Here is a 13,322-nt window from a genome sequence, read left to right on the forward strand (position 1 = left end):
ACAATTGTACAGTGTGAACGGAATGAAATAAATCCATGTAAAGGGTGTCCCAAAATTCACTCAAGAAGTAATTTTGATAGAAAACAGGTTTATAATTAAAAATTGTAAATGTTTTATTGATTCATAAAGTATACAGTACAGGGTTATGGATGGAATAGCACATCGGGTAAATGGCCTCCACGCTTTGCTGGCACATACGCAAAGCCATGGTCTTCATTGTCCCTGCTTCTGGGCCATCATTGGTACTTGGTGATGCTTATCAAATTGAAGGGATTGAAATCAAAGGGCAACAGATATTAGAATCTGATTCAATAAACCAAGTAAAATTAGGCTTTTATTTTTTGTTGTTGCTGTTAATGCTCACGCAAAATTCAAATCTTGCGTGAATTTTGGGACACCCTTTAAAATGGGGGCGGGGAGAACACCTTGATGTCTCTGGTCCCAATGTCCAGACTGCACCCCAGACCAGTTATCAATCTGGGGGTGGGGGGTACTTGGCCCAAGGAGCCAGGTAATTCTGTTGTACAGTTAAGAACGGGAATTGCTGGTCTAGTGCAGAGGTAGGCAATCTACGGCCCACAGCCTATTTTTATCAATAAAGTTTTATTGGCACACAGCCATACCCATGCATTTTCATATCCTCAATGGACGCTTTCTCACTACGAAGGGTGTAGTTGGAAGGAGTTGAACTGTTCCAATAGTGTATATAGCCCGCAAAGCATAAAATATTTATGATCTGACCCTTTACGAATAAGTGTACCGACCCCTGCATAGAGCCTGCTATAAAAGAGTAGTAAGAAAATCTCCTGGTTAGTCCAAGTTTGCAAAAGTCTTTTAAGTGTTGTGGCAGGTCATAGGCTCCTAGTAACTTTATATCCTGGAGTCGAAATCTGGGAAGTGAGAGAGCAATGGAGAAACGCGGGTTTTATGTTTGACCATCATTCTCACTGAAATATCATCTCTCATTTTTCAGTCCCCTGGGACACACCTGGAAGTATTTACCCAGGGCCCCGACACCTGACCCCCAATCCAGACAGACTCGGAAACAAGGCCCCGCTGTCCCCTGGTCAAAAGTAGGGCACTGGGAGCCTCGAGTTTCATCCCAAACAGTGCCCCAGCCCTGGCAGAACCGCTACCGCGTCTCGTGTTTCTGCCGGGACCGCCCCTACGCAAAGGGAGCCTTGTCCTGGGCGGCCCTGTCCTAGAGCTCCTGGGACCTCAGAACGTGGGACTGGGCAGTGTGTCTGCCTCTGTGTCCGCTGGGACGGAAAAGCCACCGCAGCCTGGCGGCCAAACCTGTTTTAGTTTTAGTTTATCTTTTGCCAGGTTCTGCCTGTGCCTGGCTTTATAATGGCTCAGCCCCTCCTTCTCAAAGCCCTCCAGTCTGAAGACTGAAGGAGGAAGGGGAAAGGGGAAAGAAAGCATGCTAGGTCTGTCTGACTGAGAGCCAGAGAAGGGGTGAGGGTGGGATAGGATAGGCGGTAAAGATTTAAAGTTTGGCCCTAGCTGGTTTGGCTCAGTGGATAGAGCGTCAGCCTGGGGACTCAAGGGTCCCAGGTTCGATTCCGGTCAAGGGCATGTACCTTGGTTGCGGGCACATCCCCAGTAGGGGGTGTGCAGGAGGCAGCTGATCGATGTTTCTCTCTCATCGATGTTTCTAGCTCTCTATCCCTCTCCCTTCCTCTCTGTAAAAAAATCATTAAAATATATTTTTCAAAAAAGATTTAAAGTTTGGGGCGGAGGAACCAGTGTGAGGAAAGCATGGAAATAAGAAGGTAGAGTCATGCATCTTGGAGGTCACTGCCTGGCCACACATAGGCTGCACACAGGGCTGTTAAGAATTGAGGCCAGACAGGAGGGCTGGTCCCACAGGGTCCCCAGGAGCCTTCAATGCCAGACAGAGGAGACTGCCTAGCCTAGGGTCACAGGTGTGCAGTGTCAATTCCCAGATGTTTGGGGATTAAAACAGCATCGTGCGCATGCACACACACACACACACACACACAAAACCTTTCATAGGGGGAATCCTATAAACAAATGCCCTTCCACAGGGCACGTGTTAACTTACTTAATTCTCACAACTCTGTCAGGAACATTCTATTTTGTCCTGGCTTTTGCAATGAGGAAACTGAGATACAGAAAGCCAGAGGTCACACGGCTCGTTCAGGCCAGTGTCAGGCCTTGGGCGTGAGCTGCCTCTCGCACCTGCAGACTTGCCTTCTGATACCCAGTTCCATCCCCGCCAATACAGAGTACTACTTGGTCTAACTGTTGTCTAACTGCTGCATAAAGTGCGAATCTGTCCATGTCACTCTCCTGCTCAAGAGCCTACAGTGGCTCCCTATTGCTCTCAGAACCAAGCCGCTGACACACAGGCCTTTGTTATCTCACCCTACTTGCCTCTCCTGCCCCATGTCCTCCATGCAATATGCTCTAGTCCAGTGGTTCCCAACCTTCCTAATGCCGCAACCCTTTAATACAGTTCCTCATGTTGTGGTGACCCCCAATTTCATTGTTACAAATTGAACATAAGTAAAGCATAAAAACAATATGTAATTATATATGTTTTCCGATGGTCTTAGGCGACCCCTGTGAAAGGGTCGTTCGACCCCAAAAGGGGTCGCGACCCACAGGTTGAGAACCGCTGCTCTAGTCACACCACATTACTTGCCTTCCCCTAAATACTCACTCTGTTCCTCACCTCTGTGCCTTTGCACACATTTCTTGCACCTAAAATGCCATGGTATGTTTCCTAAACTGCCTGGTTATAGGACTTACCTAAAGAGCTTGCAAAAAGAAACATCAATTTCTAGGCTCACCTGTTGAATCTGGATCTCCAGGGGATGGGTCTGGGGAATCTGCATATTTAACAGGTGCCTGAGGTGTTTCTTCTGATCTGTCCTATGCGCCTTTTCCACTATTGGACTTCTGCTCATCCGTCCTTCTAGACTTCCCTCAGTGGTCACCACCTCCGGGAAGACCGCCTGATGCTCCGCCTTCCCATAATACTGACGACAGTAGTGACATGTACTGAGCCCTTCCTGTGGCCCAGCAGTGTTCTAAGGACTGGGGGTGGTGACTCCTCTAAGTCCTGGGAGGGGTGCGGCTCCGATCTCACCATCGCTAAAGAAACTGTGGCGGATGCTCCGCAGCCAAGAGAAAGCTCTCAGGAAGCACAGAGAGGCTGAGCAGGTTGCCCGGAATCACACAGACAGCACGTCTCAGAGCTGAATTCTGAACCTAGGAGTGTCCCTGCAGTGCCTTCCCTCTGTCACCTAATGTGGCCGGGTCACACCTGCCAATGTCATGGTCACCTTGTGGGCTGGGGGCTGGCTTACTTGCTTCCTTCCTCCTCTGCTGGGTACTGAACTCCAGAAGGCAAGCATCTAACAGCCCCAGGATGCAGCAAACTTTATTTATGCGCTGTGAGCCTAGTGGATGTGTGTGACAGGAGGAGAGATGACAGGAGCCGCCAGCGAGTGCAGGAGGATGGTTTTGGGATAAGAGGTAAAGGATGGATCCGGTTAGATGTAAGCAGAGGTGTCTTGGCGTTCCCAAAAGGACCACCTTGTCCTTCTCTCTGGCAGGTGCAACCTGGCCCCGGTGCAGGAGTACGCCCGGGACGTGGGGCTCAAGACAGACCTGGTGACCATGAACCCCTCGGTCATCCAGCGAGCCTTCGAGGACCTGGTCAACGCCACGTGGCGGGAGAAGCTGCTCCAGCGGCTGCACAGCCTCAACGGCAGCATCCTGTGGATCCCCGCCTTCATGGCCAGGGGCGGCAAGGAGCGTGTGGAGTGGGTCAACGAGCTCATCCTGAAGCACCGCGTCAACGTGCGGACGGCCTACCCGTCTCTGCGCCTGCTGCACGCCGTCCGCGGGTGAGCGGCCCCTCCCCGGGGAAGGGGGCTGTCGCTGAGTGGGGGCGGTACTTGGTTGGCAATATTGCTTTCCTACATTCATTTCCATCTCAGCCCTAGACAGTTTTGCTCAGCGGATAGAGCATCGGCCTGCGGACTGAAGAGTCCCGGGTTCGATTCCGGTCAAGGGCATGTACCTTGGTTGCAGGCTCGATCCCTAGCCCTGGTCCAGAAGCCTGCGGGAGGCAACCAATCAATGTGTCGCTCTCACATCAAAGTTTTTCTCTGTCTCTCCCTCTCCCTTCTACTCTTTCTAAAATCAATGGAAAAATATCCTCGAGTGAGGATTAACTAAAAAAATTTTTTAACTTTCCATCTCAGCTGATCACTCACTAGCTGTATGACCCCCACAAGTCACCTGACCGTCCTGAGCCTCCCTTCCTGGGCAATGAGGGGGTTGGCAAATGGGTTTTTGACCAACTGGCAGTGCCCGCCCAGACAGCGATGCTGAGAATAAACTGTAAGGGGGCAAGAATGGCAGCAGGAATATTAGTTGGGAAGCTGACTCAATAGTTCAGGCAGGAAATACACCTGACTTAGACAAGGACAATGGTGGTAGATATGCAACAGATTTGCTATAAATTTTGGGGCAGAGGCAGCAGGACTGGCTGATGCATTCTCGTTCAGGACCTCACGGGGTGAGAGAAAGAAAACATCAGGATGACCGTTAGGATTAGAGCGTGAGCAGATGGGGGGATGGGGGTGCCATTCTCTGTGACAGGAGAGCCTGAGGGAAGCCCATGCTTGTTTGGGGGTGTTGAGGAAGGGGGTGCATTCTTGGGCATGTTAAATGTGAGATGCCTGTTACAAATGTACCCGCCTCCAATCCTAAACTCCCAGCTTTGGGCCAGGCCCTGCATCTAATTGCCCATCCAACCACACGGCAGCTCACAGCCCTGCTCCAAGGACACGAGAAAGGCCATGGTTCAGCCTCCCTCCAAACCGCCCCCCCCCCCACCAATAAACCTTAGCATAATGCTGTGTGACTCTGGGAAGCCCCCTGAGCCACCCACAAAGGACTCTGGGCCTCTTAGAGGTGACACCCAGCCTGTGACCAGCACTGGTCACTCTAGGGTGGGTGCACACACAGAAGTCCATTGCCACCAAGGAAGACCTAGAGAGGCAGGCAACCAAAGGCAGCCGCACTCGTGGCTGATGGAGCAGCTGACACTGGTACGGACACAGGCCAAACAGGGGCCACCTCCCTCCTCCTGGAGGTTGACCTGTCAGGGGTCCCTTCAGCATCCTTCACTTCATCCCTGGCACGGAGTGGGGCTGCCGCGGTCACCCCCACCTCACAGGTTTAGGATCCATTCTTTAAATCTTGTTTCTTCCCGGAAGGAGGAAACTGACATGGCTTGGGGGTCAGGGGGGTGAGAGAAAGAAAAGGACTGCCTTTCGGTAAAGAGAGAAAAGGTCCCGTGGTGGGGAATGGGCAATCAACTGGAAGAAACATATGCAACGAGAGCTATTTCCAGCTATAACCGGCTCATTTTCATCTGTCAAAACAGCATTAAGCACCAGTAATAAGTGTTAAGCCTTAGATCCAACATCTTCCTTCGCAGGGACTCCCAGAGGTAACACTGCAGGAGAGGCAGGTGGGGTGCGTCTCTGATTTGGGGGAGGGGGAGAGGGAGTGAGGAGGGGGCTTGAGGGCCTTGGAATGGGCTTCTGCCAATGGCCTTCTCCCTCTGTGGGGCCACGGGGCATTGTGGGGTGCAGCGTCCAATAGAGCTTCAGGGTTGCATCGCAATTATTTTCGACAGGCTGACACAATGAGCTCATCTAAGAGGCAGAAATGTAACAGGGACAAATGCAGCATTCTAAACAACTGTACGGAGAGATGAACAGTGCCAATCAACAGCGGGTGTGTGGTCGCTCAAAAGAATCTATGATCTTGGGTTGCAGCCACGGACATAGGATGTCTTTGAGAGTCGGGGAGGGTGGCCATGGCCTTTTATGACTCTCCCGGGTCAAACCCTACTCGGAGAATCACATTCCGTGTTGGGTACCTGGCTGGAGAGGGACCACAGAAGCAGAGAAATTCGGAAGTTGAAAGGTTTGGGGAGAGAAGGAGGCTGTGAGGAACATGAAAGCAACCTTTCTTCATTCAGTGAATACTTACAGGCACCTAGCAGGCTCCAGGCTCGTGTGAAAGTCAATAAAACAAGGCGTCTGCCCTTGAAGGGCTCGCCGATTTGGCCTGTGAGGCTCCAGGGGTAAAACTAGGACGGGGAGAGGATCTACAGGGAGTCAGTGTCATCTGGGCATAGGGAAGAGCCTTCCAACAAGTCAAGATGATCGGCAATGAGTGTGGCTGCCTCCCAGGGGGCAGTGGATTCAGCCTCCTTGGGGATGTTCAGTGAAGCCAGCAGCGAATGCCCCTATGGGCCCTGGAGCCGGAAATCCACGCCACACAGAATTGCTGTATGAGTTTGCTCGGGCTGCTGTGACAAAGTACCACAGGCCGGTGGCCTACACAACAATTCTGGAGGCTAGAAGGCCGAAATCGAGGTGTCGGCGGGCTGGTTCCTCCTGGGGGCTCTGAGGGAAGGATCTTCCCAGGCCTCCCTCTATGGCTTGTTGGTCGCCACTCTTCATGTTCACATGGCATCTTCCCTGTGTGCGCGTGTTCTCCAAACGTCCCCTGGTTTTAAGGATGTCAGTCATATTGGATGAGGGGCCACCTTCATGACCTCATTTTAACTTGATCACCTCTGTAAGGACCCCTTATCTCCAAATAAGGTGACACTATGACAGTGATGGCGAACCTTTTGAGCTCGGCGTGTCAGCATTTTGAAAAACCCTAACTTAACTCTGGTGCCGTGTCACATAGAGAAATGTTTTGATCTTTGCAACCATAGTAAAACAAAGATTTATATATATATTTTTTATTTGAATTATTCTAGGTGTTATGCTAGCCAAGGTCTGTAGCTGCTTCATTTTGATTTTTTCAAAGATATTTTTATTCATTGAGGTGTAATTGACATATACTATCTCATTAATTTGAGGTGTACTAGAGTAAGTCTAGTTAACATTGTGGGGGACAAAAAAACTTTCCACTACAATCATGGTTTGTTGGGGTTCAACCCCAGCAGGTCCAGGGGTTCCCCAAGGTGTGTACGGAGTCGGCGATGAAGGAATGACACGGAGACAGCGTTCAGTTGATCAGCAGCCTAGCCAGGATCTCTAGCCAGGATCTCCAGCCAAGTTCTGGTCCAAGATTTATATATTTGATATTTATTTTATATATTTAAATGCCATTTAACAAAGAAAAATCAACCAAAAAAAAAATGAGTTCGCGTGTCTCCTCTGACACGCGTGTCATAGGTTCGCCATTACTGCACTATGAGGTACTGGAGGTTATGGCTTCAACATAATGGACCTTCGGGCTAGCTCGCCCCCTTTCCCACTCAGACTCTTTGATGCAGTGCACCTGTGCTAGGAGAGTCTCTAACCACCATGTGCTCTCAAGATGCTGGCCCATCTGAGACAGTTCTTAGGCCCGGGCATTGCAGGGGGTGGACAGCCTGGCACAGAGACCCTGAGCAGAAGGCCTGCCCTTCGACTCTTACCAGCCCCTGCCCCAGCCCGAGCAGCTCTTCCAAAGGACTTCTGGCTCTGCCGGCCTGGACAGTGGCACAGCGCCTCGCTGGCTGGCTGTTGGCAAGGGAGGTGAGCAACCGAGGGGGAGGATACCAGGCAACTGAGTGTGGCTGCGAGAAGTGGGAAACTGGTCAGCAGCTGGTAGCGCGTGGCTCTAATTCAATTACAACAACGGGGAAGGCTGTGAGCCGCAGAGAGGGGGGCCCATGGGCAAGAAAGCAGGCCCATTCAGCCGCCCAGCCACAGTCCTGGTGCAGAGGCGGCCTGTGAAATGGTGCCTAATTAGGCACCAGGAGTGCTGAGCCGAGGCCCCGGGGTGGCACTGATCCAGCGAGCATCCCTGCCAGGCCTGGAGCAGCGTGTCGGTAAAGCAGACCCGGCTGCCCCTCTGTGGGGAGCAGAGACTGAGGACCAGCCTGCAGGCCCAGCGGTGAGGGGCTAAGCATGGTGCAGAGACTAAGGGGAGACCAGCGAGGGTCGGAGTTGGTCCCCCAGGACATGCCCATTGCAGTACTAAGTCATGGGTGCTGGGTCCAAGTCTCCAGGGACACGAGTGTGGAAGTGTGTTCCATGAAGAGAAGGAGGGAGTCTGTGGTACTGAGGCACAGATGGCTGCCAGCGTTGGGTCATTTTTAATGACTGTCTCTATTATTTTATTTATTTATTTATTTTTAATATATTTTATTGGTTTTTTACAGAGAGGAAGGGAACGGGATAGAGAGTTAGAAACATCGATGAGAGAGAAACATTGATCAGCTGCCTCCTGCACACCCCCTACTGGGAATAGCCCCGCAACCAAGGTACATGCCCTTGACGGAATCGAACCTGGGCCCTTCAGTCCGCAGGCCGACGCTCTATCCACTGGGCCAAACTGGTTAGGGCACTATTATTTTTTTTAAATAGGAATGCACATATTAAAAAGAAAATCCCAAATAGCATAAGAGGATTTAAAGTGAAAAGCGAGCCCGCCTTCACAGAGGCAGCCTTGTTATAATTAAACTGGTTTTCTGTGTCTCCTTCCAGAAAAATCGTCTTTTACACACAAGGGAGCATGTTTTAAGCACCACACCTTGCTACATTCTGGAAATTATTCTATACTAGAGGCCTGATGCATGAAATTCATGCGAGAGTAGACCTTCCTTCCCCCACCTGTCAGCACCGGCTTCCCTCCGGCACCCGGGACCCGGGCTTCCCTAGCAGCCCCAGCTTCGTCCGGAAGGTCAGAAGGTTGTCCAGAAGGACGTCCGGACTAATTAGCATATTACGCTTTTATTATTATAGGTTGACAGGTACTGCCTTCTTTTCCTTCACAGCTTCCTGGCCTTCCACTGAGACAGGCTCACAGTTTACATAAGCAGAGACCATGTGTGGGGGGATTGGGAGGGGGGCGGACATAAGTGGGTGTTTCCATCTTTTGCTAATATAAGCAGTACTACAGTGACCATCTTTTCCTGACATATGCACATATATCTATGTGTATAGGCTTGCTTTTTAGAAGTGTCATTGCTAAAGAGAGACACAGATATAGGCATTGTTAATTTTTATAGATATTGCCAAGTTACTCTCCCACCTATGATTAAAAATACCTGCTCTCCCATAACCTTGCAAATGTTCCTTTCATTATGAATGAGGTTGAATATCATTTTTCAGTTGGGAGTGGCATTAGTTTAAATTCCAGAATCCAGCCAGAAGGTTTAACCGTGCCCCCCGTCCCCCCGAAGCAATGGTCTGGTTGGGTCCCCGCTGGGCCTGTGTGTGAGCAGCAGCATCTCGACACCCTGGGGGGCTCACCCTGAAGCAGGAGGAACCCCTCAAAGTAACCAGCATGATGTTTTTTTTTCCTTTTGGCAACATGCCCTCTGGACTGCTGTTAGCCTGCCTCTCACATGCGCAGACCTGGTGGCTGCCCAGGAGAGGTTAGGGTGAGGCCAGTGCTGTGTGGGTTGGTCTCCCACACAAAGCTACTGTGATCTCCTGGTCTCAGCTTCAATGTTCCTGGCTTTGCTGCTGATATTGCACCAAATATCACCAAGTGGCCCTTGCCAACCACCGGGGAGGCATTCCTGCCCCGTATGGATGAAATGCTCTAGCCCACAAATTGCTTTGAGCTTCCTGGAGAAAGCCCTTTTGGCCTCTTTTTCCAACACTGGCAGCCACCGTTCTTGCCACGTACCAAGCCCAGGCATCCAGGGAAAAGGCCGAATGTGCTTTCGATATGATTGTGGCAATCCTTATTTATTGCTGTCCACGCTCATAAAATGCAGTGCTTAATCGTCTTAGCAGTTGGGGTAACCAATTTGAAAAAATAATTATTGCCTTCTTAGAGACGACTCTGCCTTCTAATTAAAATCTCAAGCCGGGGATATTAAAGGTGCACTGTCAATATGATGTCCCAGATGCACCCAGCTAACCTCATTTGGGAAGGCAAAATTAATTAGTTCGTGTTTTCACGCCCAGCTGTTATCCCAAGGAAAGGAGCCGTCTACGAGTTGGCCAGGCACAGAGTCGCTAAATTGGCCGGAACGACTGAGGAGATATAAAGGAAGTAGAGGGTGTTCTGTCCCTGCAGAACTCAGCCGGCCTCTATGACAAGCTGCTCGTTAGAAGGTGCCCCGTGTCCCTGTCACACATCTCAGGAGTTCTTGTTTAGCTGTGGAGGCAGAACAGGAAATAAGTGGGTCCCTCCAGGCCACGGAGTTCTCACTTCACCCCGGAGCCTCATTTGCTGTTAACACCTTTCCCAGTGAGTGATTCTGGGTGGGAAGCCTGGCACCAGGGACGAGCGGCTGGGCGTTTCTATTCGGTTCTCAGCTGGCCACAGCTACAAAGCTGCGTGCACTGCTCGCTTCCTCCTTTCTCCTCTCCCACTTCTTCCCGTTTCTCAGTTCCGTTGAAAAATAGAACGTCTGCTGAGCACAATAGAAGCCAGGATCATCAGTTTGGCTGTGCTGTGATAGCTAACCGTGGAACTCGCATGGTTTCGCGCGGCAGAAGTTCATTTCTCATTCTTGCAAAGTCCCATATGTTGGCAGGGGCTCTCTTCCAACCAGTGATTCAGGGATCCAGGATTCGTCCATCTTAAGCTTACACCATCTTTACAGGAGGCTCTGAAGTCCTCTGATGCAGGAGGAGAGAAAGCAGAGGACCTGCTTTTGACCAACATCGGCCCAGAAGGGACACATTTGTGGTCACAGCCTATTGGCCATCACTGGTCACATGACCCCAGCCCAATGACAAGGGATTCTGGGAGATGTATGGGCGCATATGGAGTATTTGCTGAGTGCTGTTCTCTCTGCCATAGAGCCTTGGCTGCACCAGACACTGAGCCAGATGCCGTTGAACCCCCTACACAGGGGCATCAGGCATGGCCTCTGCTCTCAGAGAGATCACAGTAGAGTTTGGTGAGGGAGACCAACCCGCCCAGTAAGGATTGTCAGCTCGGGTTGATAAGCACACTGGGGAAAGTAGAAACAAAGCTCGAAATAATGATGTGGAAGTGATTAAGTCAGTTGGAGCTGCAGAGAAGCGGGTAGAACAAAGGGAACATTCCCAGGAAGACGTGATGCATGTATTTAGTTTGGGGAGAAAAAAAAAGAGAGAGTTCACTGAGGGGACACGTGAGGGAAAGGCATAGCTACGAGGAGGGTGCATTGCATGTCTGTGTAACCTCAGACCCACCTGTGAGCTCCTTGGGTGTTTCACCACTGATTAAATTCTCCCTCCCCCTCTCCCTCCCAACTACCACGATAGCCTGTGAGGAAATCCATTCTGAAAGCCGGCCCCTGCTAAGGCCTCACTATCAGAAGATAAACAAACCGCAAATCCCTAATATGGCACGTGGCCGCCGTTAGGGCTTGAATTGGCTCAGGAAATGAACAGCCACCGAGACGCACTCACGCGGGGACACTGCCGGAGGCTCTCAGGTCCCTGGGTGGTGACTACAGCGGCTGCAGCCAGCTCACTCCCAGCCCCGACTCTCCCAGAGCCACCACCGGGTGAGAGAGACCCAGCAAGCAGGCAGGGAGAAGCTGCCTGTCATCTGAGCTCTATGAAACCGGCTTCATGAGCTTGACTCTTCCCAGGCAAATCGCTCTGGCCTCCCAGGTGGTTCTCTTCCTGGAAAGGATCATTCCTAAACTCAGGTCTCCTTTTTTGTTTCTTTCGTCCCTTGTTTCAGATACTGGCTGACCAACAAGGTGCACATCAAAAGACCCACCACCGGCCTCCTGATGTACACCCTGGCCACACGCTTCTGCAACCAGATCTACCTCTACGGCTTCTGGCCCTTCCCGCTGGATCAGAACCAGAACCCCGTCAAGTACCACTACTACGACAGCCTCAAGTACGGCTACACCTCCCAGGCCAGCCCCCACACCATGCCCTTGGAGTTCAAGGCCCTCAAGAGCCTGCACGAGCAGGGCGCTTTGAAACTGACTGTCGGCCAGTGCGACGGAGCTACGTAAGGGGGCGCCCGGCGGACTCAGTGGCTCACACTTCCTGCCGGCTACACCACGGGCGGATGGGAGTCGGGGTGGCACAAACTCTAGAACAAGCAGGCTAGTGGTTTTCTTTGTTAAAGTGTAAAACAGTGACCAGAATATATATATCTGTACCTGCATATATATATTGACCTGAGTATTTATAACTGTGTGGTGTTCATCTAGCATTAGGCAGATAAGCCACAGGAAGAAGGTATGGAGAACCCACCAGAATGGAGACCCGGTCCATCTTTGGGGGCGAAAGGATTCGACGTGGAAAGAAGCCAGTCCCATGACTTTGAATGATAAGGTTGGAGGGATCTTTGGGCTCATGGATGAGTGGAACGGCTTTGAGCCTCTGAGACATGTGGGTTCTGGGCGAGCCAAGACCCAGAGGGGACAATGTGACCCAAGTCTAAACGGTGCTGTTCACGGGGGAGAGGGAGGTCGGAGCGATCAGCTGGGCAGAGGAGCACACGGACGCCGAGAAGCAGGGGCCACGGCCCAGCTGAAGGCCTTCCCGTGAACGCAGAGTTTCAGTGCTCGAGGGATGAACCGCAGCTATGGAGAGAAGGCCAGAGAAGACATGACGGACAGTTTATGCTCTGGCTTAGCACGAACCACCACGAACCTGGGACGGAGCAGGCAGAGGACAGTGTGACAAATTGTGCTTTTGAAAAATTGCAACCTACCGCTAAGGGTCAGGGTCGGCATTCCCGCCCCGGAACAGACAGGAGAGGGTCCAAAATATTGCTCTAGCGGGTGTTCTCTAAAGCACCTTGAGTCCACCCAGGAGGAGGGGTCCAGGGATGTCACCCCCAGAGTTAGCCTCCTGCCCAGCCTGTTAGAATGTCACATGAGGGACAGTACTGTCCCCTCCCGCCTCCAGGGAAGCCCCCGGGAGAGCTCGAAAAGGCCCCACAAAGATATATGTCAGCCTTTTTAAAATACGTGGTTGCCTTTCTGGGTGCCTCCAGCGCCCCCGACTGGGAGACCTGGAACAATGTGAAGGATTCGGCTCCGTTTCTCCGCGCTCTCTCTGTTTGCCTCCTGCGTTGCGCACACCACGGGCCTGGCGGTGTCAGCGTCACTTCTGGTCCCTCTCCCATCCTGATGGTCACCCCGGCCGGCACTGAGCGCCAACACTGAGGTTTTCTCCTCTGCGGGGAATGGGGCCACCTCCACTCCCTTTCGCCCCAGAGGCAATGATTTTAGAATTTTGCAAAATCCATTTTCCCTTTGTTAAGATAAAGAGTTAAGACTTAAAAAACACACACCCCAAAAAAACCCAAAGCCACATGCAGTCTCCAAATACTGG

The 13,322-nt window shown here is 51.5% G+C and overlaps 1 protein-coding gene across 2 annotated transcripts in view; it reads left to right on the plus strand.

The window, feature by feature from the left end:
- The window catches only part of ST8SIA2 (ST8 alpha-N-acetyl-neuraminide alpha-2,8-sialyltransferase 2), a 35,099-nt gene extending 23,110 nt beyond the window's left edge, over positions 1–11,989 (plus strand). For both annotated transcript variants that reach the window (XM_006106466.3, XM_023747288.1), the window contains 2 exons: positions 3,588–3,881; positions 11,704–11,989. In XM_006106466.3, coding sequence (XP_006106528.1) covers positions 3,588–3,881; positions 11,704–11,989 — 580 coding nt within the window. The remainder of the gene's footprint in view (positions 1–3,587; positions 3,882–11,703) is intronic.
- The last annotated feature ends 1,333 nt before the right edge of the window (positions 11,990–13,322 follow it).

The sequence above is a fragment of the Myotis lucifugus genome, unplaced genomic scaffold (genome assembly GCF_000147115.1).
Source record: "Myotis lucifugus unplaced genomic scaffold, Myoluc2.0 scaffold_830, whole genome shotgun sequence".
Classification (NCBI taxonomy): domain Eukaryota; kingdom Metazoa; phylum Chordata; class Mammalia; order Chiroptera; family Vespertilionidae; genus Myotis; species Myotis lucifugus.